The sequence below is a fragment of the Girardinichthys multiradiatus genome, chromosome 1, assembly GCF_021462225.1.
Source record: "Girardinichthys multiradiatus isolate DD_20200921_A chromosome 1, DD_fGirMul_XY1, whole genome shotgun sequence".
NCBI classification, from domain to species: domain Eukaryota; kingdom Metazoa; phylum Chordata; class Actinopteri; order Cyprinodontiformes; family Goodeidae; genus Girardinichthys; species Girardinichthys multiradiatus.
This window is the reverse complement of record NC_061794.1, coordinates 16,307,572-16,333,086: the sequence shown is the minus strand read 5'-3', so window position 1 is coordinate 16,333,086 and position 25,515 is coordinate 16,307,572. Positions and strand designations below refer to the sequence as shown.

The 25,515-nt window shown below is 38.8% G+C and overlaps 1 protein-coding gene across 2 annotated transcripts in view; it reads right to left on the bottom strand.

Moving 5' to 3' along the window:
* The window catches only part of sema3h (sema domain, immunoglobulin domain (Ig), short basic domain, secreted, (semaphorin) 3H), a 105,344-nt gene that overhangs the window by 3,744 nt on the left and 76,085 nt on the right, over nucleotides 1-25,515 (bottom strand). For both annotated transcript variants that reach the window (XM_047369319.1, XM_047369325.1), the window contains exons 7-13: nucleotides 24,833-24,978; nucleotides 23,313-23,427; nucleotides 9,133-9,202; nucleotides 940-1,084; nucleotides 656-745; nucleotides 248-377; nucleotides 65-153 (exon numbers count right to left, since the gene is read on the bottom strand). In XM_047369319.1, the coding sequence (XP_047225275.1) occupies nucleotides 65-153; nucleotides 248-377; nucleotides 656-745; nucleotides 940-1,084; nucleotides 9,133-9,202; nucleotides 23,313-23,427; nucleotides 24,833-24,978 (785 nt within the window). The remainder of the gene's footprint in view (nucleotides 1-64; nucleotides 154-247; nucleotides 378-655; nucleotides 746-939; nucleotides 1,085-9,132; nucleotides 9,203-23,312; nucleotides 23,428-24,832; nucleotides 24,979-25,515) is intronic.

Here is a 25,515-nt window from a genome sequence, read left to right as displayed (position 1 = left end):
TGGAGACTCTTCTGATAGGCTCCCATTCCTATCAGAAGGGAATGTTTGAAATAGTTTGTTGTACCTGAAAAACCTGTAGCTGCTCCAAAGTGACCTCCTGACTCTGACCGTGCTCTCTGGGCAGATGGATGGCCTTTAGCACAAGCCCTGAATCTGAAGAATTAAAGAACAGTTGATAAACTTCAACATAGAAAGGACAACAGGGTGTAACGTTTAAAATGCTCCAGCTGCTTCCTCTGCTCTCTACCTGTGCCGATGAACAGGACATCATATGTGCCGTCCACAGCCTCCACCCGGTCCACCAGCAGTTTGCTAAACTTATAGTGAACACCCACTCTCACCAAAAGTGGGCGCTCTCCCAGAGGCAGCACATGTTCCTAAAACAAAGTTAATTACATTTTAAAAAACTGGTAACATTAAATGTAAAGTGTTATATTGCCATTTGTTAGCCAACCTTGTAAATCACCCCTAATATGATGGAAAAGTAATGTCAATGATGAGGTGGCGAGAGCCACTCTAATTGAATTTCTTAATGTAATTTAAGGCTTTGGACTAAAATAGAGAGAAAAAAACCATAGTTGACTCTCTGTAAAACAGGGCAGAGTCTAATTACATTAAACGGGAATAATTTAATAACATGATAAAGAGATTGAACCTGGAGCAGCGGATGAGTCCTGCTAAAGAAAATCACGTCGTCAGGATACTCTCTGGTTGAGCTGTAGCTTCCATACGTGCTGCTAGGACACTGAGTAAGGCACAGCAAAAATGCATAATTACTTAAGCACTATATTAGCTTCAAAGCAACTTTTAGATGTCATTTTAAAATGTGACATTTTATTAGTGCAATAAGCAAATGTGTCTTAACTTGTCTTGTATGCTTTCTAAATCAATTTCAAATAAAACCATGCATGAAGAAAACAATTGTGAGTAGTAACTTACGGTTCCTGGCCGTGGATAAGGCACCTTTCCTGTGAACTCGGCCCATTTGTACTGAGGCCCCTCTTTATGCAGAAAGTTGCCCTTAAAAGCTCGGACCACGTCCTCCATTCGATAAACACACACTGCCGAACCATTCAAGATGTCACTGAGGATCAAGCAAGAGGGCAATGTCAGATAATATTTCCACCTATTATTCTCCCACCAGCCGCATGAATGACAGACAGCATCACTTCAGCTGCTGCAGTCAGAAAGTGATGCAATACAGTGCTGCTCCAGTGTACAGGTCCTTCTCAAAATATTAGCATATTGTGATAAAGTTCATTATTTTCCATAATGTAATGATGAAAATTTAACATTCATATATTTTAGATTAATTGCACACTAACTGAAATATTTCAGGTCTTTTATTGTCTTAATACGGATGATTTTGGCATACAGCTCATGAAAACCCAAAATTCCTATCTCACAAAATTAGCATATCATTAAAAGGGTCTCTAAACGAGCTATGAACCTAATCATCTGAATCAACGAGTTAACTCTAAACACCTGCAAAAGATTCCTGAGGCCTTTAAAACTCCCAGCCTGGTTCATCACTCAAAACCCCAATCATGGGTAAGACTGCCGACCTGACTGCTGTCCAGAAGGCCACTATTGACACCCTCATGCAAGAGGGTAAGACACAGAAAGAAATTTCTGAACCAATAGGCTGTTCCCAGAGTGCTGTATCAAGGCACCTCAGTGGGAAGTCTGTGGGAAGGAAAAAGTGTGGCAGAAAACGCTGCACAACGAGAAGAGGTGACCGGACCCCGAGGAAGATTGTAGAGAAGGGCCGATTCCAGACCTTGGGGGACCTGCGGAAGCAGTGGACTGAGTCTGGAGTAGAAACATCCAGAGCCACCATGTACAGGCGTGTGCAGGAAATGGGCTACAGGTGCCGCATTCCCCAGACATGGGCTACAGAGAAGCAGCACTGGACTGTTGCTCAGTGGTCCAAAGTACTTTTTTCGGATGAAAACAAATTCTGCATGTCATTCAGAAATCAAGGTGCCAGAGTCTGGAGGAAGACTGGGGAGAAGGAAATGCCAAAATGCCAGAAGTCCAGTGTCAAGTACCCACAGTCAGTGATGGTCTGGGGTGCCGTGTCAGCTGCTGGTGTTGGTCCACTGTGTTTTATCAAGGGCAGGGTCAATGCAGCTAGCTAGCAGGAGATTTTGGAGCACTTCATGCTTCCATCTGCTGAAAAGCTTTTTGGAGATGAAGATTTCATTTTTCAGCACGACCTGGCACCTGCTCACAGTGCCAAAACCACTGGTAAATGGTTTACTGACCATGGTATCACTGTGCTCAATTGGCCTGCCAACTCTCCTGACCTGAACCCCATAGAGAATCTGTGGGATATTGTGAAGAGAACGTTGAGAGACTCAAGACCCAACACTCTGGATGAGCTAAAGGCCGCTATCGAAGCATCCTGGGCCTCCATAAGACCTCAGCAGTGCCACAGGCTGATTGCCTCCATGCCACGCCGCATTGAAGCAGTCATTTCTGCAAAAGGAATCCCGACCAAGTATTGAGTGCATAACTGTACATGATTATTTGAAGGTTGACGTTTTTTGTATTAAAAACACTTTTTTTTTATTGGTCGGATGAAATATGCTAATTTTGTGAGATAGGAATTTTGGGTTTTCATGAGCTGTATGCCAAAATCATCCATATTAAGACAATAAAAGACCTGAAATATTTCAGTTAGTGTGCAATGAATCTAAAATATATGAATGTTAAATTTTCATCATTACATTATGGAAAATAATGAACTTTATCACAATATGCTAATATTTTGAGAAGGACCTGTACATACATCCCAATAAATATTTGCATAAATGCTCATTTATGTAATTGCGCCTCCACCACCTGCTGACTATCATTTTCAAACTTTCATCACACATCTGGCTAATTTATCATGAAATTTTCTTAATTAAGCTTAATGCTAGCCTGATAACTCCATTCTGGAACCAGATTTTATGCGTGTTTAGGATCACTGCGCTGTTGTGTGATGTGTCCCAGTTTCAACCATCTACTACAGGGGTAGTGTGTTTACTTGTGCTGGGCCACGGATCAATGAATAAATACGCTAATACTTTCTGAAGCACTGACGAGCGTAGCGTGTGAGTTGTTACGCAAAGATATCTGGGAAGAGTCCAGTCAGGGGGTGAGCAATAGCTTGGGACCAATGGGTTATAGGATTATTTTGAGGGGGAGTGGAAAAAAGGTGAAAGTAGTCTTACTTCTTCATTATTTCATATGTGTAATAGGCCGTACCACTGGCAGCAAAACAAACCCTCAGCATTATGCTTTCTCCACCATGTTTACCAATGAAAACAGTACTCTTAAGGCCTCTTTCAAGTATACTTCTTTTCACTGGGGGCAAAATGTTATTTTTTGGTCGGAACCATCTCAGTCTGTGGAGATGTGAAACCCGCTTCACTGAGAAAAATGTTACTAGTTTTCAGCAGGTTTGAACCTTGTTGATTCTTGGATTGTTCTCTTTTCATTTGATGGTGACAGTTTAAGCCAGACGGTTAAAATTTAGACACAACAGGGTGTTCCTTAAACGCATATCAGAACTGGTTTTGGAACGGATAATGTAGACTGGCATCAAGCTTTGGAAAAGCCCTGGCCTCAGTTATTTTCAAAATGTGTGCCCAGTGCTTAAAAGCTGGGTTTGCGCCAGGAAACCAACCAAGTTAAAATAGCTTTACCATTTCTATGAAGATAAATGGGCAAATATCAAACCAGAAGCATGTCATAAGTTTCTTGTTAGCCACAAAATGCGGTTGAACAGCAACTTGCTAGGGATATTTATTGTATAATTTTGACCCTGCAAGGATTAGATGAAAATCAAAATAGATGTAAACTTTTGCATCAAAGTCTTGTTTTTTTAATTAATTGCAGATGTTTGTTTTATGCTTATTCCACCATGAAAAAGAACTGTTCAATAAATCAGTCCTAAATCCCTATGAGATTCATGTCCATAATGAGTGTGAATAAACATCTGTCTGGCACTGGATATGAAAAGAAGTGACTCATTGTGGCTTTCTTTTTACTTTCAATGACCTCTTCAAGACGGCAGTCAAAATATTTAAATGTGGTGCCTTGAGAAGACCTGTACCACAAAACATACCAACAACTACAGCCAACATCTTCAGTTCGGGAAAAGGTTTCCGACAAAAGCTTATTTAAGGAAAAAAATTCACTAAAGTAGAAACAGGCCAGAGCGGAGAGCCACGTTGTGATGACTTAGAATGGTTTCCCTAGGGTCATTTGGGTGACACATATGCAGCACGTATGCTCTGACGCTCCTCTGGAGGAATCTTTCTTTCATTCCTCCCCACTGCCAACCAGTTGGTCAGAGTCTGACACATCGCTGAGTCTGAAGAATAATAACGACAAAGCCACAAAAAACTATATTAAACCTACATTCACTATTTAGACATATAAAGTTAGAGAAAGCATTGTTTAGCAGTAGGGTAGCTTCCAAAATAAAATAAAAAAACCTAGAAGCTTAATAAAAAAAATGAAAATAAATAATAACAGGGAAAAACAGATGGCAGATTCACAGTTTTTATTATAAAGTCAGAAGGTGAGAGTAATCATGACTTTGTCACAGGGACAAGTTTCCATTCAGAAGGAGTGACCCCTCTTCACCCGAGACCTCTGTGGTTGGGACCCCACCCTGTGCGATGCTTTGGATTTCTGTCCATTCCCTGCTAAGATTCCAGACACTTTCCAAATCCCCCAAAACAGGCCAACACCCTACTCAGCCATGCCAAATGCAGTCATGCTACTGTGGCGCTCTGGGGTCTAGTTTAGAAACGCTGTTAACTCTAAGAGTGTTTGATGCCAGCAGCAATGTGGAGAAAATGAGGAAATCCAGGCTGCCTTAGTTAGCCACGAGGGTGCTCATGTTTTCCCTCTTTTACTAACTTTTTCCTAAACCATTATTTCAGACACTGCCTACTCTTTGGTGTATGACATCTGACCAAGTCTCCATGAGCCTGTTTTTTTTCTTACATCAGCCACTTTCATTTCTTTCTTCCTGCAATTACAGCTGCAAGTGTTTGGGGGTATGCCTACCAGCTTTGAACATCCAAGGACAAAAATCTTGCCAGTTCTTTGCAAAATACCTAAAGCTCAGTCAGATTAGAGATTCAAGCTTTAACTGTTGCCATAAATTCTCAAATGGATTTAGATCTGGACTTTAATTGGGTCTTTCTAACATGTTAATATACTTTCTTTTAAACCATGCAGCTCTGGCTGTGAGCTTAGGGTCATTGCCAGTCTCCCAGTCCATCTCAGTATCATGTTAATTGCAACCTCAAAACATTTTCAGTATTTGTCTGCATTTAGCTCCATCCAGCTTCCTTGTCTGTGTTGAATAAAGGCATCGCCAAAACATGATGCTCCCACCTCCATGTTTAATCAAAGGGATGATGTGTTCAGGGTTATGTGCAGTGTTAGCTAGAGGCACCTTCCTCCACATGCTTGCTGTGTCCCATACATGCTACTTGCAAAACATTGGTTTGCTTCTTCAAACAAAGTTCAGATTTGTGGAGGTCACAACTAAAAGTTGACCTGTTGAGAAATCCACCACCTGAGCTTTGAATCTTTGCAACTCCTCCTGCTTCTCTCCCTGCCCAGTTTTGAGTATTATGTATTGGTAGGTTCGTGGCTGCCATATTTTTTTAGTTTTCAAATTGTAGATTGAACAGTGCTCTGTAAGATATTCAAACCTTAGGAGATTGTTTTATAAGCTAAACCTGCTTTAAATGTCTTCCTAACTTTATCCCTGAACTTTCTGCTGTGCTCCTTGGTCTTCACGGTGGTGTTTGTTCACCAATGTTTTCTAACAACAGCTGAAAGGCAGATTATATTTACCATCTAAGTAACCAACATGCACTTAGTAGCATTGAATTTTAACTAGGTGTATCAGAGTAAAGGGGGCTGAATACAAATGTACACATACTTTTACAAGGCACTGTGTCTGTTTATATGAATCCAGTTGTGGACTTTGTTCCATCTCTGCCCTGCATGTTTGTTTATGTGTGAAAAATGCTAATTTGGGACAGACTGGTCCCCAAAGTCAATTCACACATGATGATGATGTGATGAGAGCTCCTTGTTAACACAAATGAATGAACAATTGTTTCATTCATGACAGAGTGACATGAGAAAGAGCAAGTAGTGTGTAACCGACAACACGTGACACCAATATCTGTGTGTCATGCACCACAGTGTGTTATGAGGCCTTCGCATCCTGTCACAGACACACTCTTCGTGGAGAAGCATCATGTCACATTGACTAAAATGCAGAACAATCCAAATGTTGTTTTTGCTAAAGGATCTAAAAATGATACAGAACTGAAGATGATCACATCATCTTGTTTCTTCAAGTTAAAGAAGAAAAACATTTACAATCCTGAAAAATGCATTAAAGATCTTATCATGCAGACACATAAGGAAGACTTTTACATGTGCAGTTGTTAGGATCAAAATGTTGTTATTGAATGGGAATTTCAGGAACCACAGGAATTTCTGCTTTTGGTTGTCAGTGATATTTAAAGTGCCATCTGGTCAGTGCAGGAATGCTCACTGATTTAAACCACATAGTTTCCTTCACTGTAACCAGTGGTTTAATTTAAAACATGAATATTGTTATTAGCTTCTAAAATTGTATTTATTTTTTGTCTAAACAGTTTACAAATACAAATTCCATAATGGTTACAAACAATTTTAAAATGAACCCAAAGAGCATGGGGAGATCCTGAGACCGCTGACTTAGAAAACTGTAATATGTTAATTATTTATGTACATTATTTATTGATCTGTCCTGGAGTCAAACAACATAAACACATATAAACTTCTATGATCACCTCAGCCTTATTGGCGCAGTAGTACCTGAGAGAACATTCCCCATCAACAGTTTGTGGCTGTATCCAAAAATGAAACCAAAATTATGTGAAGCATGAATTAAACCTTATGACAATTCTGTACAGAATCACAAAAACAGAAAGTATAGATGTTCTGTGGTCAGATGAGACAATATGGGGATTCATCATCACACTGTGCGCATGACAGGCATGGCTAGCATGGCTAGCATGGCTAACATGGTAAAAGGGGAGGTACCATCAATGCAGGAGCCAGTATTAAAGTGTTGGTAAAAATTATGCTGCTCTCAGGATGAAAGGATCTGTGATTATTTCAGCAGGAAAATCCCACATGTTATTCTGCATGGCTGTGCAGCATATGCTTGACTGGTCTCCCTGCAATTCACACCTGTTTTCCACTGAGAATATGATGAAGTGAATCAGGAGGAAACTGACCACAGCAGCTGAAATCTTCTCAAAAGCAGAAACAGCTTACTCCTGTAAAAGTGCAGCATATCTAATCCTAATTACCAAATGACTGAAAAGTTAAATCCAAAGAAAGAGAGTCAAACTAAAACTAAATATGCATCTCTCCAATCTGCTTTTCACTGTGTTGCCAGCTGCCCATTTAAAACTGTTTAAAGCTGTTTCTCCATACTGTTTCTCCAGACTGGCAAATCTTTTTTGTCAAATAAAAGAACAAGCTAATTAACGTAAAGGCTTTGATTTAGGATTCATTTTTGGAAGATTAGATAATATTTTAATTATTTCCTAATATGTCCTTTTTTACGCAAAGGCACAAAGTTGAGCTTGTTCCCAATTTGAAGTAAACATGGCTGTCCCTCGTTGCCGATCATGTTTATGGTGTTCATGAGCAGGATCTTAGGGCTATTTATGGGCAGGCAGGGATCTGGTTCGGGAACGTCAGGGGCTCATCTGCTTTTTGCAGATGATGGAGGTTCTGTTGGTGTCTTCCGGCCAAGAGCGGTTTGCAGGGGAGTGCTATGCCATCAGGGAGAGAAACCTCTAAAGCTGCAGGTATACCTTACTACACCAGATGTCTTGAGGGAATTCAGACGCCAAGACCTTCTTTGACCTTTGACTTTTATAAACATAAAAGTAAATAAAAAATAATAATAATACAGAGAATAATAAATATTCTCATTGTGTTAATATTAAACCATGCATTGTTAAGTACAAATGGACATGCTTTCACACTCTAATTTGGTGGTGTAAAAAAATAACTTGATGCTCTTCTTGACAGAATATGCCCCCAACAAGCAGTGTGTGGGCTTCTGTCATATGACGCAAATCATGAGGACAGAAACGATGAGAAGAATCCACATGTAGGTGCAAGCGATGGTTATCATCCAGAAAAAGGTGAGCATTACGTCAGAACCAGTGACACAAGGTCTTTTCTTTACTTGCAGCTCTTTATATTCATTGCTGTTCCTCCGTGAACTCTCGACTTCCCATGTGAACTTGCTAGTCTCCTGTGAACTTGAGATCTCGCGAGTGCATTTGCCTGTGCTGTTGTTGTATACATGAATGGATACTAAAAAGGCATCCAGTGTGGATTGCTGCACAGCACAATTTGTGACGGATGATGGAGCAGACACGGAACGTAGTCAGTGTGAAAGGGGTTATTCCTGAGTGATGACGGAAGGATGAAGGAACCTGGAGGTGGACAGACAGATCGGGACCACATTCAGTCACGCGGTGCAGCTCTGATCTGTTTCTACAGAAAGACATGAGCTGAATAGTAGGTCGGCTAGACTCAGTATAAGAGCTACGGTTAGGAGCTCTGATAACTGGGGGATCCTCAGAGTAGAAACACTGCTCCTTCTTATTGAAAGTAGTCAGTTGAGGTGGTCTGGGCATGTGACTTGGTGCCTCCCTTTGGATGCTTTCCAGGCCTTCAAAGGGAGTGATGTTTGTAGTTTCATGGTTTTACGTCTCTTACAGTTTTTTAATACTCCATATTTTTTCTTCCCTTTGACAGTCAAGCTTTACTCCCATAAACTGTTGCAGCAAGGCATGGATTTCAATGCCCTGGTATCTGCAAAAAGAGCTAATGAATATCTTTAACTCAAAGTTCCCAACTGCCTGTGTAGGAGGACAAACTGCTCATCCACTGTAAATTTCTTTGAATTTCCAACACACACACACTCTCTCTCTCTCACACACACACACAGCACATGTGTGAGGATGTTCATAAATTAGAATTAAATAGTACTCCACTCCTATTGTTTCTATAATATGGAGGAAATACCTTGAAGTTGTGAACAGGCCATAGATGAGAGGATTCTTCTTGTCTTTCCCATGTAGAATAAAGATGTCCTCTGAATGGAGAAGAGTCAAGAAAGGAGGATTCAGGCAACCATAAGAAAAGGAGAAACAAAATAAAACATTAGTAAAATTGCACTGTATGTGTCTGAGCAATATTTATGGCCTGTGTGAAGACTTATGTTTTGTGTGTTTAAGTTAGACACTTTGTATTCATCCTGTGTTCTCCTGCATAGACATCTATCATGCGGACTCTGTGACTAATAGCGTTGGGCGTACAGGCAGCATGGCTGACTGGCTGCTTGTAATGAATCTGTAGCCATTAATAACAGGCCGCAGTGGGAGAGCTGAGGGCTGAGTCCACTGCAGGAGAACAACACCTGCTGTTACACACACCAACGCCGTGCCTCAGTCTTCGCTCCTCATTTTTAAAAACAGCAGTTCACAACATTATCCGGGTTTTTCTCGCTCTGGTGTTGCTCAAGCTGTGTTCTCTCAAGCAGTGAAGTCAGGTGGAGATTGTTGCTCTCTCCATCTGTCTGTCTTAGCAAGATCATCCTTTGAAACCAGAGCAATTTAAATTCATCTCACAACAGGTAGAATTAGATATATTTCTATGTGCAGTAAATGAATTCAAACTAGATTGTTGGAAACTATAGGTTAGATGTATAAAATGTCCACTGTTTAAAAACATACACATATCCGGTCCCGGATAAGCGGAAGACGACGAACGAACGAACGTTTTTATTTAAATGCAATTGAAAAATGACATTCCTTGATCAGAATAAGCAGGCTCAGGATCATAATGTCTCTGTCTTGGCTGTTTTGGAAGAGGAGAAACTGTCAACAACCCAGACCATTAAAATGGTCCAGACTGAAGTCTCACTTATTTTAAAGACCTTTTGGGGAAGGATTTATGTTCATAAAAAAAGAGATAGTTCGCTAACAAGCTCTCTTATGCATAACTTGATGTAGATACCAACAGATACCAAGTCATTTATTTATCATTTCATAAATATAAAACAATAAAAATAAAATGTTTTTCTCAGTCCGAGGACTCTGATGAAGTAGAATGTTCCTTTAGAACAAACAGCATTTAGGAGATGAGGATCACCTGTCGCATCTCATTAAGACCAAGTAACAGGAGAATTGTGTATAAAAATCTGTGCGACTCCTTTCCCCCAGTCAGCGGTCAAAGCCTACATGGGTTTGAACTGGTATATTGGCCAATTGTTGTGCCCATCTTTTATTGTTGCAGAGGCTATCCTGCCCATCAAGTCTAGCAGACTGGTGCAATTTGCATCATCAGCTCACCAGTGTTGTGCATGAACGAGTTCAAATAAACACGTTCATGAGTGGAGGTCACATTTTTGAGAACTTTGAACTGACTGATGTTTTTAAGCGCAGAATGTGAAGTTAACAGCTTATTTTGATGTTAATCACAGGCTTTCTGATTTGGGTGCATGTAAGATTTACTCTTACATGACAATCATTTTTTTGAAATCTGATCATGCTGACAATTAAGAATAAAAAAGTTACTTTGGAGTTGTTTTGATATTTAGATAATCATGTGAACAAGATGCACTTGAATGCACCATGAAAGTGCAGCTGTTTAGAAGTTCCCTCAGGTCAGAAGGATTCTTCATGACTGTACAAATACCAGTGTGTTGTCGCATATGAAATGCTGTGTGGATTTGAACCTTAGCTGATTTTTCTCCGGTACCAGTTTACATTCAACTTGATGTTGTTCCAGGTGAATAAATTAGGTAAGTGCCAAGCTAGCTACGTACCTTGTGGCTTCTGAAAAATGCGTATGCTGACACAGTTTTGGTTCGGTCCACAATTCTTCTCCACTGTGGCTGCAAAAAATACTTTGTGTTCCCAAATAGAAGGTTGGTGATAGTTGGGAGTCTTCTCTGTTTTTCTTTGGTGCCACTTTTAAAACTACACAACAGAACATTGCATTGTGCATGTTGTTCCACACATTGATGTTCTTCATATGTTCAGGTATAAAACAATGGCGTATTGGTTTGGTACAGTGTGTGCGTACCAAACCAACAGGGCTGTGCCGGATATTTTCAGTACTAATGCATCTATCGTTTCCTTCCTAAATTTTAATGTACTTTTGTCCAACCACCTAACTAAATTTGGTTTGCATAAACCTAACTTCCTTTTCCAAAATAGTGGCTTTCTCCTCACAGAGGAGTTATGTTGGTGAGGGAAAAATCTGCAAACTGTACAAAAAAAGATGTGCACATGTGTTTCTTCAAATCTAACAATTTAATGAGGAACGACAACTCCATGTCTAACTTTGGCAAATATTCAAAATTTCATTTCATCTTTGGAAACAATATTTTAACTATGCATTTTTGCCTTTTTCAACAAACAAATTTCTATTTTGCACCTCCTTGTAGCATTCAGTTATTTCCTGTCTTGGATCAGACAAGGCCTTGGCTTTCATAGTTTTTTAAATCACAATAAATCAAAACGTTTCTGATTCGGCACTTTTGTCTGAGATAAGAGCGAGGGAATGTTTTATCGTCCTATCACAACAGTAGAGAACAGAGTGCTTTGTTTTCTGGGAGGCATGCTGTGATAATCTATAAATACATGACTTGATTCGGCTTCTGGGGTGTGTTTGCCAAACAGCTTTGAGAGTCTTAGAAACTCTCAGAGCCCCGGCTGATGTTGAGACAGTCTGCAGCGCAGCACAAGATTGCCTGTATGAATAACTGGCTTTGAGGTAATAGGGAAAAGTATATTTATTTAACAAGAAGAACTAAATGGAAAGAAGTTGGGTCTACTAAACTTTTGTTTGAGAGTGTTGATATTCACATATTATGTAGCAAATAGAGAGAATGACAGGTGAGGATTATTAACAAGTTTTGTGTTTGATTGCAGTAATATTTATTTCTAATGGTGAAGGGCATAAATACAGGTCACAATGCCTCTTTTCCCACTTTGAAGTAGTGTGTTGATGAAGACAGTATTAGAGTTCCCACATTCCTGTCGTTCCTGCAGCTTCAGGTGGCCTCCATGAAAAGATGACTAATCTCGAATCATCACAACAACGCATGCATCGACATAATCTCACCGCGCACAGACAAATTTAGGATGTAGCACTTATACATGATGAGTAGCCTCCAGCCTGTAGCTTGTACATTGCTACTTTAAATCCTATAACAAATGTTGATTTGTTTTCTATATTTATCCATATTTTAAAGTGTAAATGAGATCTTTCTTCTTCTTTTGACTTTTTCTGTCTTTGCTTACGATGTGGTTTTACCCCGATGTGGTTCTCTTTTCAGGGTCACATCTTTCAAAGAACCAACTCTTCAGCTCCTATAATTAATGATTACCATTATCTTCTCTTTTCACTCCCTTTCTATTTAACTTAAAGGCTTTTTTATGACAGGCTTGCTTTATAACTGTAGATAACTCTGTATGATGTATATGCTCCATGTTCTATTATTTTTTTCTAAAGCTATGCCATATTTTCAAAGTAGGAATGATAGCCAGACTAAAAACAGAAGTAGTGGGAGATTTAAACAGCAAGATTTAGAGCTATTCAACCAACGGTGGATCCCATTTAAGTGTTTTTCTATCTCTCCAAGCCTAAAAAAAGAGTGGAAGAAGCGAATTTGAAAGTGTACCCCAATGGACACCAGACCACCAACCCTCCACAGCACTTCTATGGTTGAAAAGAAACATATTTGTCCATAACAGAGATCAAGCGTAGTGGTAGAGGTATGCTTGCTGGAAACAAGCCTGAGCTTTGGCATGATAAATAAGACTTTACAGTGGTTGGTAAACATATTCACACCATTTAATGTTTTTTCACATTTTGTCACATTAACAAACACAAAAAGGTAAATAATGGTAAAGTGGGTGAGATGGTATTTATGGATTTCACAATTTGAAAAAAATTAAAATAAAATCTGAAAAGTCAATAAAGCATTTTTTGGGGTCGGGACACAGATTCTCAATTGAATTCTCAATCTACATAAATTTTCCCATCAATTCTGACCAGCTTTGCTGTTCCTGCTGAAGAAAAACATTCCCATGATGCAGCCACCACTGTGTTTCAATATGTAGTTGGTACACACACATAGCGTTTTGCACGAAAGCCGGACAGTTCAGTTTTGGCCTCATCTGATCAAACGACATTCTTCGTGTTTTCTGTGTGCTTTACATAACATGTAGCAGACTTTGAATAGAACATCTTCTGTCTGCCTTTCTTCTTGCTACTCTTCAATTAAAGCCAGATTTGTTGAGTGTACAACTAATACACTGTAATAAATGTTATATATCTTAACTTAGAAACAAAAGCTTAAAAGCTGCCTTACAACTATGAGGAAAATCAACTTTCAGATTTGCATGGTCTCAACTCTTACAGGCTTAAGAACAGTCAGGGTACACATAAACATAAAAAACTCATTGTAACAAGTGAAGTTTAAGAGATTAAATAGGTGCATTTAACCAGAGAGGACTGCCAGTTTTTGAAGTGCAGTTGTCCGGTTAACAAGTTTTCCCACCTGAGCTGTGGATCTCTGCAGCTCCTCCAGAGGTACCAGCCTATTGGCTGCTTTTCTCCTTATTGCCCAGCGTTCCCATAAAGCTTGTGCCCTACTCTTTTCTTTTTTGTTTTTACAATCTATTCAACAAAGCTTAATGAGGTGTTAAAAGATTGGCATATTGTTTTATAATATAACACAGGAGCACAATTTATCTAAGTACTAGCTGGTTTCCAACTCAAAGGTCATTTGGGTAAATCTTCTGAAGTCAGTGTGTGTGGTTAAAAAAAGGCGAGCTACAGTAAATGATAAAATTAGCATGCATAAACACATTTTATTATTAGGTCTACCTCATTTATGTTAACAGCAAATCTGTTTTTTTTAATCTACTCACAGAATTCAAAAGAAAGAAAACTTTATGCAGGTTCTGCCAGATTCAATGTTCTTTACATAATTTGGACCATCCGCACCGAAAGAGTTAACGCAGTACAAAATATATTCAGTGAAAAAGTGCCAGGAATGACAGAAACAAGATCTAAAGATTTAGAAATATCAACTTTCTGTGTTTAATAAAGTGCAGTGTTCAAAGCTGGGGAAAAGAAGACCTCACAGCACGTAAAAGTAAATAAACTGAGCTCAGTATTGAAGAAGTACTGTGTAAAGTTAATAAAAACTTTGGTTTATCCCTGTAGGGAAAATCTGAATCCTTGCCTTGAGCTTCAAAGATACTTTCCTGCTTTTCCGCACTCATTGTGCATTCATCTCCACTTGAAAACATTGCTGAAGGTTGGAAGACACAGCTCAACAATTTTCTTTTAACAGACCTTTATAGAAGCAACCTCAGTTATTTATGGCTCATTCATGAGTATAAATCACGAGTTTAAATCATAACTGATATAGAGAGTCTATCAATCTTCCATGTCTTTGCCTGCTGGATTAAACTGTACTGGCTTTCTTGTCATAAATTGTTAATGGGGGTGAACAAAACACACCCTTGTCCATCTCAGCACACATGAGATCAGCAAGCATCTGCCTGTTCATTCTGACCTGTCTTTTGAAGACCAAATGAGTTTAATAAATCAAGGAGGATGCAGCGCTGATCTAACCACACCCTTCCCTCAGTTTAAAGTGCTTTTATTTGTCTCCCTCTGAATCTTCCTTGTCGCTTTCTGTTTCTAAACGTTTCATCAGGTGATTACTCTAAGTCTCTTTCCACACCATTCCACCTCAACTTCCCACATTCCATTAAGGAGTCACTTGCTTTCATTGTTTCTTACTTTCACTGCCCCTCCCAGTCTTTATCCGTCCATCATGCGATCTTCCTTTCCGTTTATTTTCTCATCCATCTGTCTGTCTGTCCTATTTTCTCCAGAGGATTATTATTGTGTCTTCTTCTCTAAACAAAACACAGCCCCTTCCCCCCTGAAGGAAGATAGTCTTGTCTAGCCCGCAGACCTGCAGTCTCAGCCCCCATCTTCCTCCGCCTTGTGCTCATCCTAATTGTCTGGTCAGAGCCCCCCAGGCAAATACCCCTATTCTCCTCATGTCTCCACTGTTGTTCCCTCCCTCTCAGTCCAGCCACCCCGAATACCAACATCTTGTCAACTCTTCCTCCTCTCATCTTGAGTGCGCCATCTTACAGTAATTTACCAGTAATAGTCCATCTTGTCTGGTTCTTTAACCCCCTCGGTCCGTGGTCCTAATCTATCCGCTCCTCTGTCTCCATCCTTCGTTACTGACCCAGTACTGCAAAATACGTTTTTACAAACAAAAATCTGAAAAGTGTTGAAACTCAGCTTCCCTGAGTCAATATGTTTAGAACCACTTTACGCTGCATCTGTTTCTACCAGTTTTCAGATGTAGAATCAGGTGGGGTTTTTTTATGCTCATTTGTCATGACAAAAACTCAAGCTTAGTCAGATTGGGTGGTAAATGGCTCTGGACAACAGCTTATAAATTTTGATATAGATTCTCAATTGGATTTAGGTTCAGGCTCAGACTGATCCATTCTAACCCATAATATTTGATCTATCATTCCAATGTGGCTCTGGCTGTATATTTAAGGGTGTAATTCAGCTGGAAGGGTAATCCAAGTCTTTTGTAATCTTTATAAGTTTTTCTTGTACTATATTTAGCCTTATCCATCTCTTTCCAGCATCTTACCAACTTCCTTGTTTCTGCTGAATTAAAAGCAACCCCACCACTTTCATTTTTGGGGATGATGTGTTTTTAAACGTTTTCTTTAACATCATAACACATATAGTACTTGTGTATAGTCTATAAAATGCAATACAAGTTGCACTTTATACACTGATAGACATTAACAAAACACATTGGAGATTGCGTTTGTGACATGATAAAATGTGTAGAATACAGGAGGTATGGACACGCTTACAATGATATATTTTATCTCACCTCTGTTTTCCAGTCAGGTGCATCTCTAAACATTCCCATGGGTTGCTCCTTTCTAATCACTTTTAAACATCTCAGCATAGTTATCTTTAAAAGAATCTGTGAAAAGCTATTTAACTAGCTGGATTTGTTTGGATAAGATGACAAACAAAGGCTTGAATTTATGAGTTTTGAAACTCCTGTGAAATTAATCTACAACTGACACTTAAAGCAGAGACGTACCAATCAGGAATTTTTCCTGGCAGATCCAATTTGCAGATTTCTGTTTGGTCTGACATGCTGATTTCTGTTTTGATTTATTTTTCCATGACAAAAATACTGGCTGGTTCTTTGATAGAGCTACCAGTTTTAATTAAATTTTTTTTTTAAATCAAGGATTCAGCAGATTATCCCATGTATGCATCGAATTATACAGTAGGTCGCTAATTTCTAGCTGATTTTTATTAATCAATAAAAAAAGATAATCAAAGTACATGTTAGTTGGTGCATTTATAGATCAAAAATTATGAGAACCTTTTGTTTTGATGCATTAATGAAAGGGCGACAGAAGAGACAGTGGTAAAGGTTTTGTCCTGTAATCAGTGGATTCGAACCCCCACGCTTTCTGTCTCAGTCGTTGTGTCCTTGGGCAAGACACTTCACCCGCCTTGCCTGCTGATGGTGGTCAGAGGGCTCGGTGGTGCAGACTGTATGGCAGCATCACTTCTGTTAGTCTGCCCCAGAGCAGCTGTGGCTACAATGTAGCTCACCACTGTCAGTGTGTGAATGTGTGTGTATGAATGGGTGGATGACTGATTGTAGTGTAAAACTCTTTGGGGTCTTTGGCTTTGATAAAGCTCTATGTAAGTACAGGCAATTTACCATTAATAGAAATATAAATCTTTTGTTACATAACGTTTTTCACAGTTTTGCTGTAGTTGTGACAATGGCAATAAAGGATATTCTGTTTCTCATTCTGTTATGTGCTGAAATGTCCATAGGATCATGTAAATTGATGTTAGAAAATCTAGAAAACTGAGTCTGAAAAATATGGAAGTTGTAAATGGAAATTTGTAAGAACCCTTTATGAAGTCTTCATTAAATCAGATAAAAATCCTCTCCAGTGAGAGACCATTTGTGCATTTGTTACTTTTTTTTCTATTTCTACATTTACACTCACTTTTTCTTATTTGCAACTCTAAAATATAAATCAAAACACAAGTCAAAGGTCAGTTTGTGCCAGTCAACTTCAGTTTAGATTAAATAGAAACTGATGGCAGAGAACAGGCTGCACAAGACACTTGCACACAAGAAGAAGAGCCTTGCTTTTGCAATTTCCAATTTTAAAGTCTTACGCAACCTTGAAATACCTGCCACATTGGAAATATTCCCATGATTTCATTCTTTAAGTCATTCTCAAAAATAACTTTGTTCTCTCTCATTTTATTTTTGCTCTCCTGAAGCCATGTCTATTTCTAGTGCTCCTTCTAATATTCTTTCTCCTGCTCCTTCTATTCCCTCAACCTTTCGTCAACAGCATAAAAGCAATAACACACCAATAACAGAGTTTACACCCCTCATCATCACCTTTCCTCATCCCTGCCTCCATCCTTGCTCTTCTCTTGTCAGGTCAAAGCCCACTTGTTCCCTCCCTGCCCCTGCAGCTAATCTGACTGATGGCTCCACCTCTCTCCCCATCTATTCTTTCCATTTTTCTTTCTTTCTCTGACAAACTGGGGCTCCTTTCAAGCACAAACAAGCAGTGATGGATTAGACAGCCTCACTGGAGGGAGTAAAAAAATGATTTTCCTACTCTCCCACTTTCGAAACCTGTTTTCATACCACTTGTAGCAAACTGTAATTACTAATGAGGTAATTAGGTCAATAAATAGTGGAAACAAATCATATCTCAGATTCATCTGAAAGGCTCGGGAGTCTTGATGGTTCAGCAATTTATATTAAATGTTCAAACAAGAAGTGAACTGGATCTCCCTTTTATCATTTCTTTTGAGGTTTTTTTTCTTATCGCATTATGCATTATATGCTACAAAGAAGATACAACAATCCTAAAACATGAATAAGAGCTGAAGGAAACAGTATCCAAACAACATATCAAAAACACAACACACACTGTTACAGACATTTGGCAGCCAGAAATCACAGATACGGGTTTAAAAGTTCATGCAAATAAATTCTACAAACTATATTTTTCTTTTTGTCTAACAAGCCTTTCTGACCAAAACATAATGTCCATCTACAATTATATCTTCTTACTTTTAAGGAACTTCTAGAAATTAAAGCTGATAAACCGGGTACAACTAAATCTGCTGTGCTGCCGGGAATATATCAATCAGACCGTGAAGAATACATGTAAGAAATAGGACGACTAAAGCTAAGTTTACAAATAAAAATGTCTTGCATGTCTAGTCTGAAACTTGTGCATTCCTAACAGATAAAGTGACATAACCCATTCAGTTGATGGGTCTGTGCAGAGGCTGGTAGCTCACTGTGACTACACCAATTCAGACAACAATAATGATTTATTTTACTCTCTCTAAATAGCTTTGTAGATACTGTGGTCCAGCGGCTATCTTCCGGCCTCTTTAAGAGATCAATAATAATAATCCCAGTGGGGTTCACAGCATTGCTTCAAGCAATATGTTTGGAGTCAATCTTTTTTTTTTGTTAATTGATATACCTCAGACCTATTTGAAACTATATTGAAGCATACGGATTAAATCACGGAATAATCCGGATATTGATTTAAACAATAAGCTCTAAAAAGAGACATTACATGTTTTAGGTCGAGGATGGTTGTCATTAATTTGGGGCATTACATGTTATGAAAACTAAACAGCCATCAGTATTTTGTTGGACTGATTATTTAGGAGGTTTTTTTCATTACCACTTCCACCCATTTTTCATTACCACTTCCACCCATCAGTGGTGTATAAATATCTCTTAATTTTGGCTTTATTTAAAAATATATATATAGTTATACATAGAACACATTATTTATTCAAATAAACTTTGTCAGAATCAGACAAGTTTGGTCAGACAACCAAGGAATTTGACTCCGGTACACTTTGCTCTCAATAATAAAGAATATCTTTTTAAATATACAGATATATACAATTTACTTTACAATGCAATATAATATGAAATCAGTCCAAGTATGCATGGTGTTGTTCTGGAACTCTGACAAGAGTCGGTCAAGTGTTCATCAGAGAAACAGCCTGGGGGAAGAAACTGTCTTTGTGGCGGCTTGTTTTTAGCAGACAGCGCTCTGTAGCGCCGACCTAAAGGTAAAAGCCTAAATAGATTGTGTGCAGGGTGTTTGGGGTCTGCTGAGATTTCAGCTGACTTTTCGTGACCCTAGACCTGTCCTGGATGGAGGGAAGGTCAGCCCTGATGATTCTCTCTGCAAACCTGATTGTTTGTTGCAGTCTGGACGTGTCCTGTTTTGTGGGTGAGACAAACCATACTGAGATGGACGAAGACAAGACAGACTGAATTATGGCAGTGTAGAAGAAGTTCTCTGAAAGTCCACCATCATCTCCACAGTCTTGAGTGGGTTAAGTTTCAGGTGGTTCTGACCACAACAGAGTACCTGTCGATCCACCTCCTGTCTGTATGCAGACTCATCACTGTCCTGGATCAGTCCAATAACATTGGTGTCATCTGCAAATTTCAGGGGTTTCACAGACGGGTCCACTGAGGTTGTCTATAAATATATTGATCTTTTTATTATTTGACTTTCTTTTACTTTTTCAAACTTTACTTTGAAATCAAATTGTAACAGTGTTTCAAGTTTTCAAATAATGACTTGAACTCCAGCCTAAGAATTTATAGGCAGTCATCACCTTACACAATGTGCCAGTAACACTGAACGTGAACCAGCCACACAGTGTGATGCAGCCACCACCATGCTAGACAGTTGGTACAGTGTTCCTTGGTTTAAAAGCTTTGCCTTAATTCTGCCCAACATTCTCCTTGTTACTGTGGACAGTTCAGTCTTTGTCTTATTTGACCATAACACTTTTCTCCAAAAGTAATTTGGCTTGTCCATGTTGGTAGCTACAAATTTCGGTTGACCTTGGAAGTGTAGGTTTTCAAACAATGACTACTTTTAGTGCCATTTTAGTCCAGAGAAATGTAAAACTAGTTTCAATGTGAACAACAACATCTTAACTAATGTCATTTCCTCTTACGGTGACATTTTGAGTCAGATGGCTGAAGGTCAGACACAGTTTGCTGTCCCAACCCAAACAATAGCAAACGCTGGCCTTTTCTGTATATAAAGCTTTTGGCACGTCTCTGACTTAACCCAAATTTAATATTTTTGGCACTGGGATGTATGTACTGCATGTATTTATGCCTGTCTGTATGATTGTGATTCTTTGTGTTCAAATAAATCATTAAAAGTTCTTATGATTAATTTATGCAAATTTCTGAGCAAATATGTGCTTTTACTGTATAAAGAAACACTAAGGAAATCAAATTTTTTAAGGTTAAGGATGTTGTTTGCTGTTCCTTTTTGTGTATTTTTGGCATAATTTCTCAAAAACATTTAATTATAAAAGGTTATATATACTTTGTTATTTTTAACAAAGAAAAAGCAATTTTTTTATAAGATTTTGATTTTTCATGCTAATTTTAGAACCTTAATAAAAGAATAAGCAGATATAGTCTGTTTGTTACCCTCCCAAACAGGAACATCCCAAACTGTTACAGACATGTTTGTCTTTCCAGTTTAGGAAGCGGTTACTTGTGCTGTCTTTTGTTTGGAACATAACTAAAGCTTTTACACGCAAACAAAAACAGATGAGAAAACAGTAACTGGAAATATTTTATTGTCTCTACTGGCAGGCCACAGAGGCTTGTCTGTCTCCAGTGCTAAACCCTCCTCGCATTATTCTGCTCAATAGCATCAACCACAACAAGGACAGCAGCAGTTACCCTCTGAGAATCTCTTTCCTGTGAGATAGACTCACGCCTGAACTGCCTGACCTTCAACTTCACCAGTGTTTGAATCACTTTGGTTCAGTGAGGCTTGACTTGTCGGCGGCATCCTCAACCACAAGAATGATTGAAAGTGAGACATATAAACGGGAACAAAGCCACTCCAACAGCAGAAGCGAAAACAACAGAACAATGAACTGCAGGCAACCCTGCCTAGTGAATCAAGCCATGAGGTGATTGCAGACCAGATACTTTGCTCAAAAACAAACTAAGAGGGAAGGTGTTAAAAAATATCAACTATGTGAGTCAACAATCTCAGACAAATGGTAATCAATTAAAGGCAAATAACTAAACTAAAAAAGGCCTGGAAAAAAAATCTGCTCATATCTGCCACAAAAAGGAGTCCCAACAAAAGATTTTTGATCTTATAAGAAGAGTATTGCATAGCTGTAAACCTTCCAAGACCTAAAATGACTGGCTGGGTAAGGACAGCATTAATTAGAGAAGCAGACAAGAGTCCCATGATGACTGGGGGAGCTGCAGAGATCCAGGCTCAGGTGCTAGAATCTGTTGACAGAAGAGCTATTTCTTATGCACTGCTCAAATCTGTTTTTTATGAAAGAATGGTGAGAAGAAAGACATTGTTTAAAAAAAAAAACTACGAGTAGCCCCTTTGAAAATTTGCCACGTCTCATGTGGGGACACAGTGTTAAAAAAGCACAGGTAAAATGCGACCAGATTGAACTTTTTGGGCCAAATACAAAACACTGGGTGTGGGAAAACTAACACTGCAAAGCACACTGAACACACAATCTCAATGGTGAAACATGGTGGTGGCAGCATCATGCTTTGGAAGGGACAAGAGAAAATTAACAGTTACTATATAAAAGAAGGGATGAATAAACGGCAATACTAGAAAAAAAACAGTTAATGTGGCAAACGATAAGAGTAGGTCAGAGGTCAACCTTCCAGCAGGACAGCGGTCTCAAACATACTGCCAGAGCTACAACTGCTGCATCAAAAAATTTTAATGGGTTTAATGAGAATCTGTGGAAAAATTCTGATAGATATTGGTGGTTGTAATACAGCAAAAATGTGATAAAGTTGAAGGGGTATTAATACTTTCGAATATGGGGCCCACAGAGCATCGAAGGCTTATGGGACTCATAGTGTCTCCGTTCGGCAGAGCATGATGTAAACAAAACACGGGCAGCGTTCCTAACCCAGTGTGTAAATTACCTGTTTGTGGGATTTGTGGTTTATGTGTTTGTGTTGCTGAAGTGTATTCATAAACAATTTCTATAGAGTCTTATCAGATGTGTAAAACATGGCCACAGGTCCGCTGGGTGGAAATGTTTATGTTTCTGACAAGTCCAAACGGTTTTGTATATACAGACAAGCTGAGGCCTGCACATGTGTGCAACCAACTAAAAACATGCATTACTCACTATTTGTGTGCTTTCAAGTCCTTCTTAGTTTTGCATGTGTGTTTGTTTAAGAACCACATGAAAGAGCATGTGATTTACTGTTTATGAGTTAAGGTAGTTCATAAACAAGCTAATGTACAGTACAAGTCTCTCTGTTTACTCTAAAGGTCCTTTGTTTACATGAGCAGCTAAGATAAGACTAGCTTCATGCCAGTCTATTTTTTTCAACAGACTTGGTTCTCCAAGAGCTGAGAAGAAAAGGTAATGTGAGGGCTGAATATCTGCAGATTGGTGGAGGAGATGCATGCTGGTCCATAACCTGAAGGTCAACGCAAGCATTCACGCTACATTTAACTCTCTATTTTATGTCCCTAATCTTTTACACTGCTGTAAACGGTCATGTTTATGCCTTGTTGCACATGTTTCTTTCAGTGTTGGTGTTTTTGTCCACCCACTTATTAACGACAAAGCCCCAGCAGCCCAATGGATATGGCAGTGGCCTCCTAAGCCAGAGATCTGTCTATTAAGGGAATCCTTAATAATGAATAAACTCTGAGAATCTCTATGTTGAGGCCAGTTACCATGACAACCAGAGGTGAAGCACAACCTGAAGCGGAAGGTGACCAGCCATTCTGTGGTAACAGTCTAGCTATGCAGACGTACAGTAGACTAAGGCGGCAGTCCAGCCCTTTTAGGTTTCCTCAGTGTGTGAAAACTCTTTTAAAACCCCAACAGTATGAACACAAACACACAGACTGGCTGAGCTCAATTCCTGGTTTATGAAGCATTCAGTGGCAGAGGTCCAGCTGTTGTAACTCTAGTAGCTAAGGTCTGATTGTGTGTGTAGTGTGTTTGCCATTTGTTTTACTCACGCAGCTGGTCGAAATGTGTCTGCAGGCCGTCTGGTCCTGGAACTGAACACACCATACGGGCCTTCTGGAAGGTGCTCCACTTATTCACTAAACTCCTCTGACCACCGATGTCATTCTTCACAAGGATTCAGAAGACTCAAATTAAAATATGTTCATGTAAACCTCAAGCTGACATTAAAACACGATTTTAGGTCAACGTGGTAAGTAAAAGTGTTAAATAAAGAAAAAAAAGTTTTTACCTCTGCTAAGGAGGTAATGTTTTCAGTTCTGTCTATGTGTGTGTGTGTTAGGGACTTTACGGAAAATGTTACAAACGAATTCTTATTAATTTTGTACCAGAGGTGTGTCTTAGCATTGAGTGTCTTGGTATACAAATAAGATAATAAAATAATACATAATAACTCTCCTCTACTTCTTCATTTTTCATTTCAAAGGAGCTACATATTGTTGCCATCTTTCAAAGTTATCTTGATCAGCTGCTTTCCAGGCCTTTTGAAGTCTTTTTTAACTGCTTTTGGTACTTTTTCTCACCTTTAACTCATTTATAGTCCACTATCTAAGGATTTTTAGATATTGTTTTATTCAAGAATAAAATATCTCCTAAACAATTTATTAGATTTGCTTCAATCCTACAGGCTCTCCTGACCCCTCAGATCTATGTCCTAATATGAGAACTAAAATGTATGGCTCTTATGGCTCTTATTCCAACCCTCACCTTCTCAAAGGCTTGAGGGCAGCTGAGAGTGCTGAAGTTTTTAAAAGCAAACTTAAAACTTTTCTTTTTAATCTGGATTTTAGTAAAACTATGTATTTTTATTTATTTATTTATGGAAACCCGACTTCTCTCCTTGGTGTTTAACTAAAGCAGAACATGAGATCTAAATAGATCTGATGATTCTGGGTGGTATTTGGCTTTTTATCAACTTTATTTTGGTTGTTGACTCTGTTGTTTTATTGTTTAAGTGTTTAACTGTGTGTTTGACTGAATTTTCAAACCCTTTGGGCAATGTCTATTGTTTAAATGTTGTATATAAATAAATTCACACATACATCAACAAAAAAATTACTTTGAATTTTATTTTTTAGGTTTCTTGATTTTTAATGAGCTTTTAGCAGCAAATTATTAAATGAATTATAAAGACTATTAAAATTATATTTATTTTAACATCGTTTCTGTAGAAGTCCCAGATAACAAATGCAGTATAAAAATACAGGCGACTGAAGATAAAATCTCTGTCAACCAACTTACTCATGATTTATTTCTGTTGAAACAGTGAACGTTTTGAGGCCAAATTAGTTTCGATATCAAAACAATGAAAAACAGTGTTTGTTGTACACAGACTTTTCTAAGAACAATCACAGTTTTATTGGGAAGCAAGCACAGTGTTGATGACTTCAGCACACCGGTGCAGACACACTAACCCGCACGTATCAACTGGCAGGAAAACACGTTTGCAGAAACTTCATGCAGACAACTCCTGATCCGTTTACTATCTGTGCTTAACAGACACACATAGTACCTTGCAAACGCGTGCCACTCTGGAGTACAGAACCTTCCCAGCCGCCCCCTCTGCCTCCTGGGCACGCTCAGTGAAGAACACGTAAACTTTATCATCTTCTGGGTTATCAGTTTCAGACAGTGGCGCTACCCGCACAAACTGGGCATCTGGAGACACACAGACACAAAGACAGTTAAATTAAAGCAAATCAACTGTGGAGGAGTACAACTACAGCGACGTACAGGAAAGACACACAGAGTAAAGGGACAATAAAGGTCGAGGTGAGTTTACAGAGAGCAGAGGTGATTGGTGGTATCAGCAGCAGACATCAGTGTACTAGTGTACTGGTCTGATAAAACACCAACCGGGTGAAACTAATGATGGTAGAGATGCTGATTTAGATCATGTGATATTACACTTACCTTTTAGTTTACCTTAAAATACTTCTTTTTCAAAATGAGAATTAATGATGAAGTTGTGTTGATTGTTAGTGGGAGCTAATTCAATAAATCTTTAGTTAGTTCAAACAGGTTGATGGAGAACTATCTACCTTATTCCTAGCGGTGTTGCTGTAGATTGGGTTGCATCGTCTCGTAAAACAGCTGAAGTTAAAATAAATCAGTTTCTTTTGACAAAAAGAACAGACAGATGCTGGCTGATCTCATGTGTGCTATAAACTCTTTTTGTAGGGAACTGCAATTTTT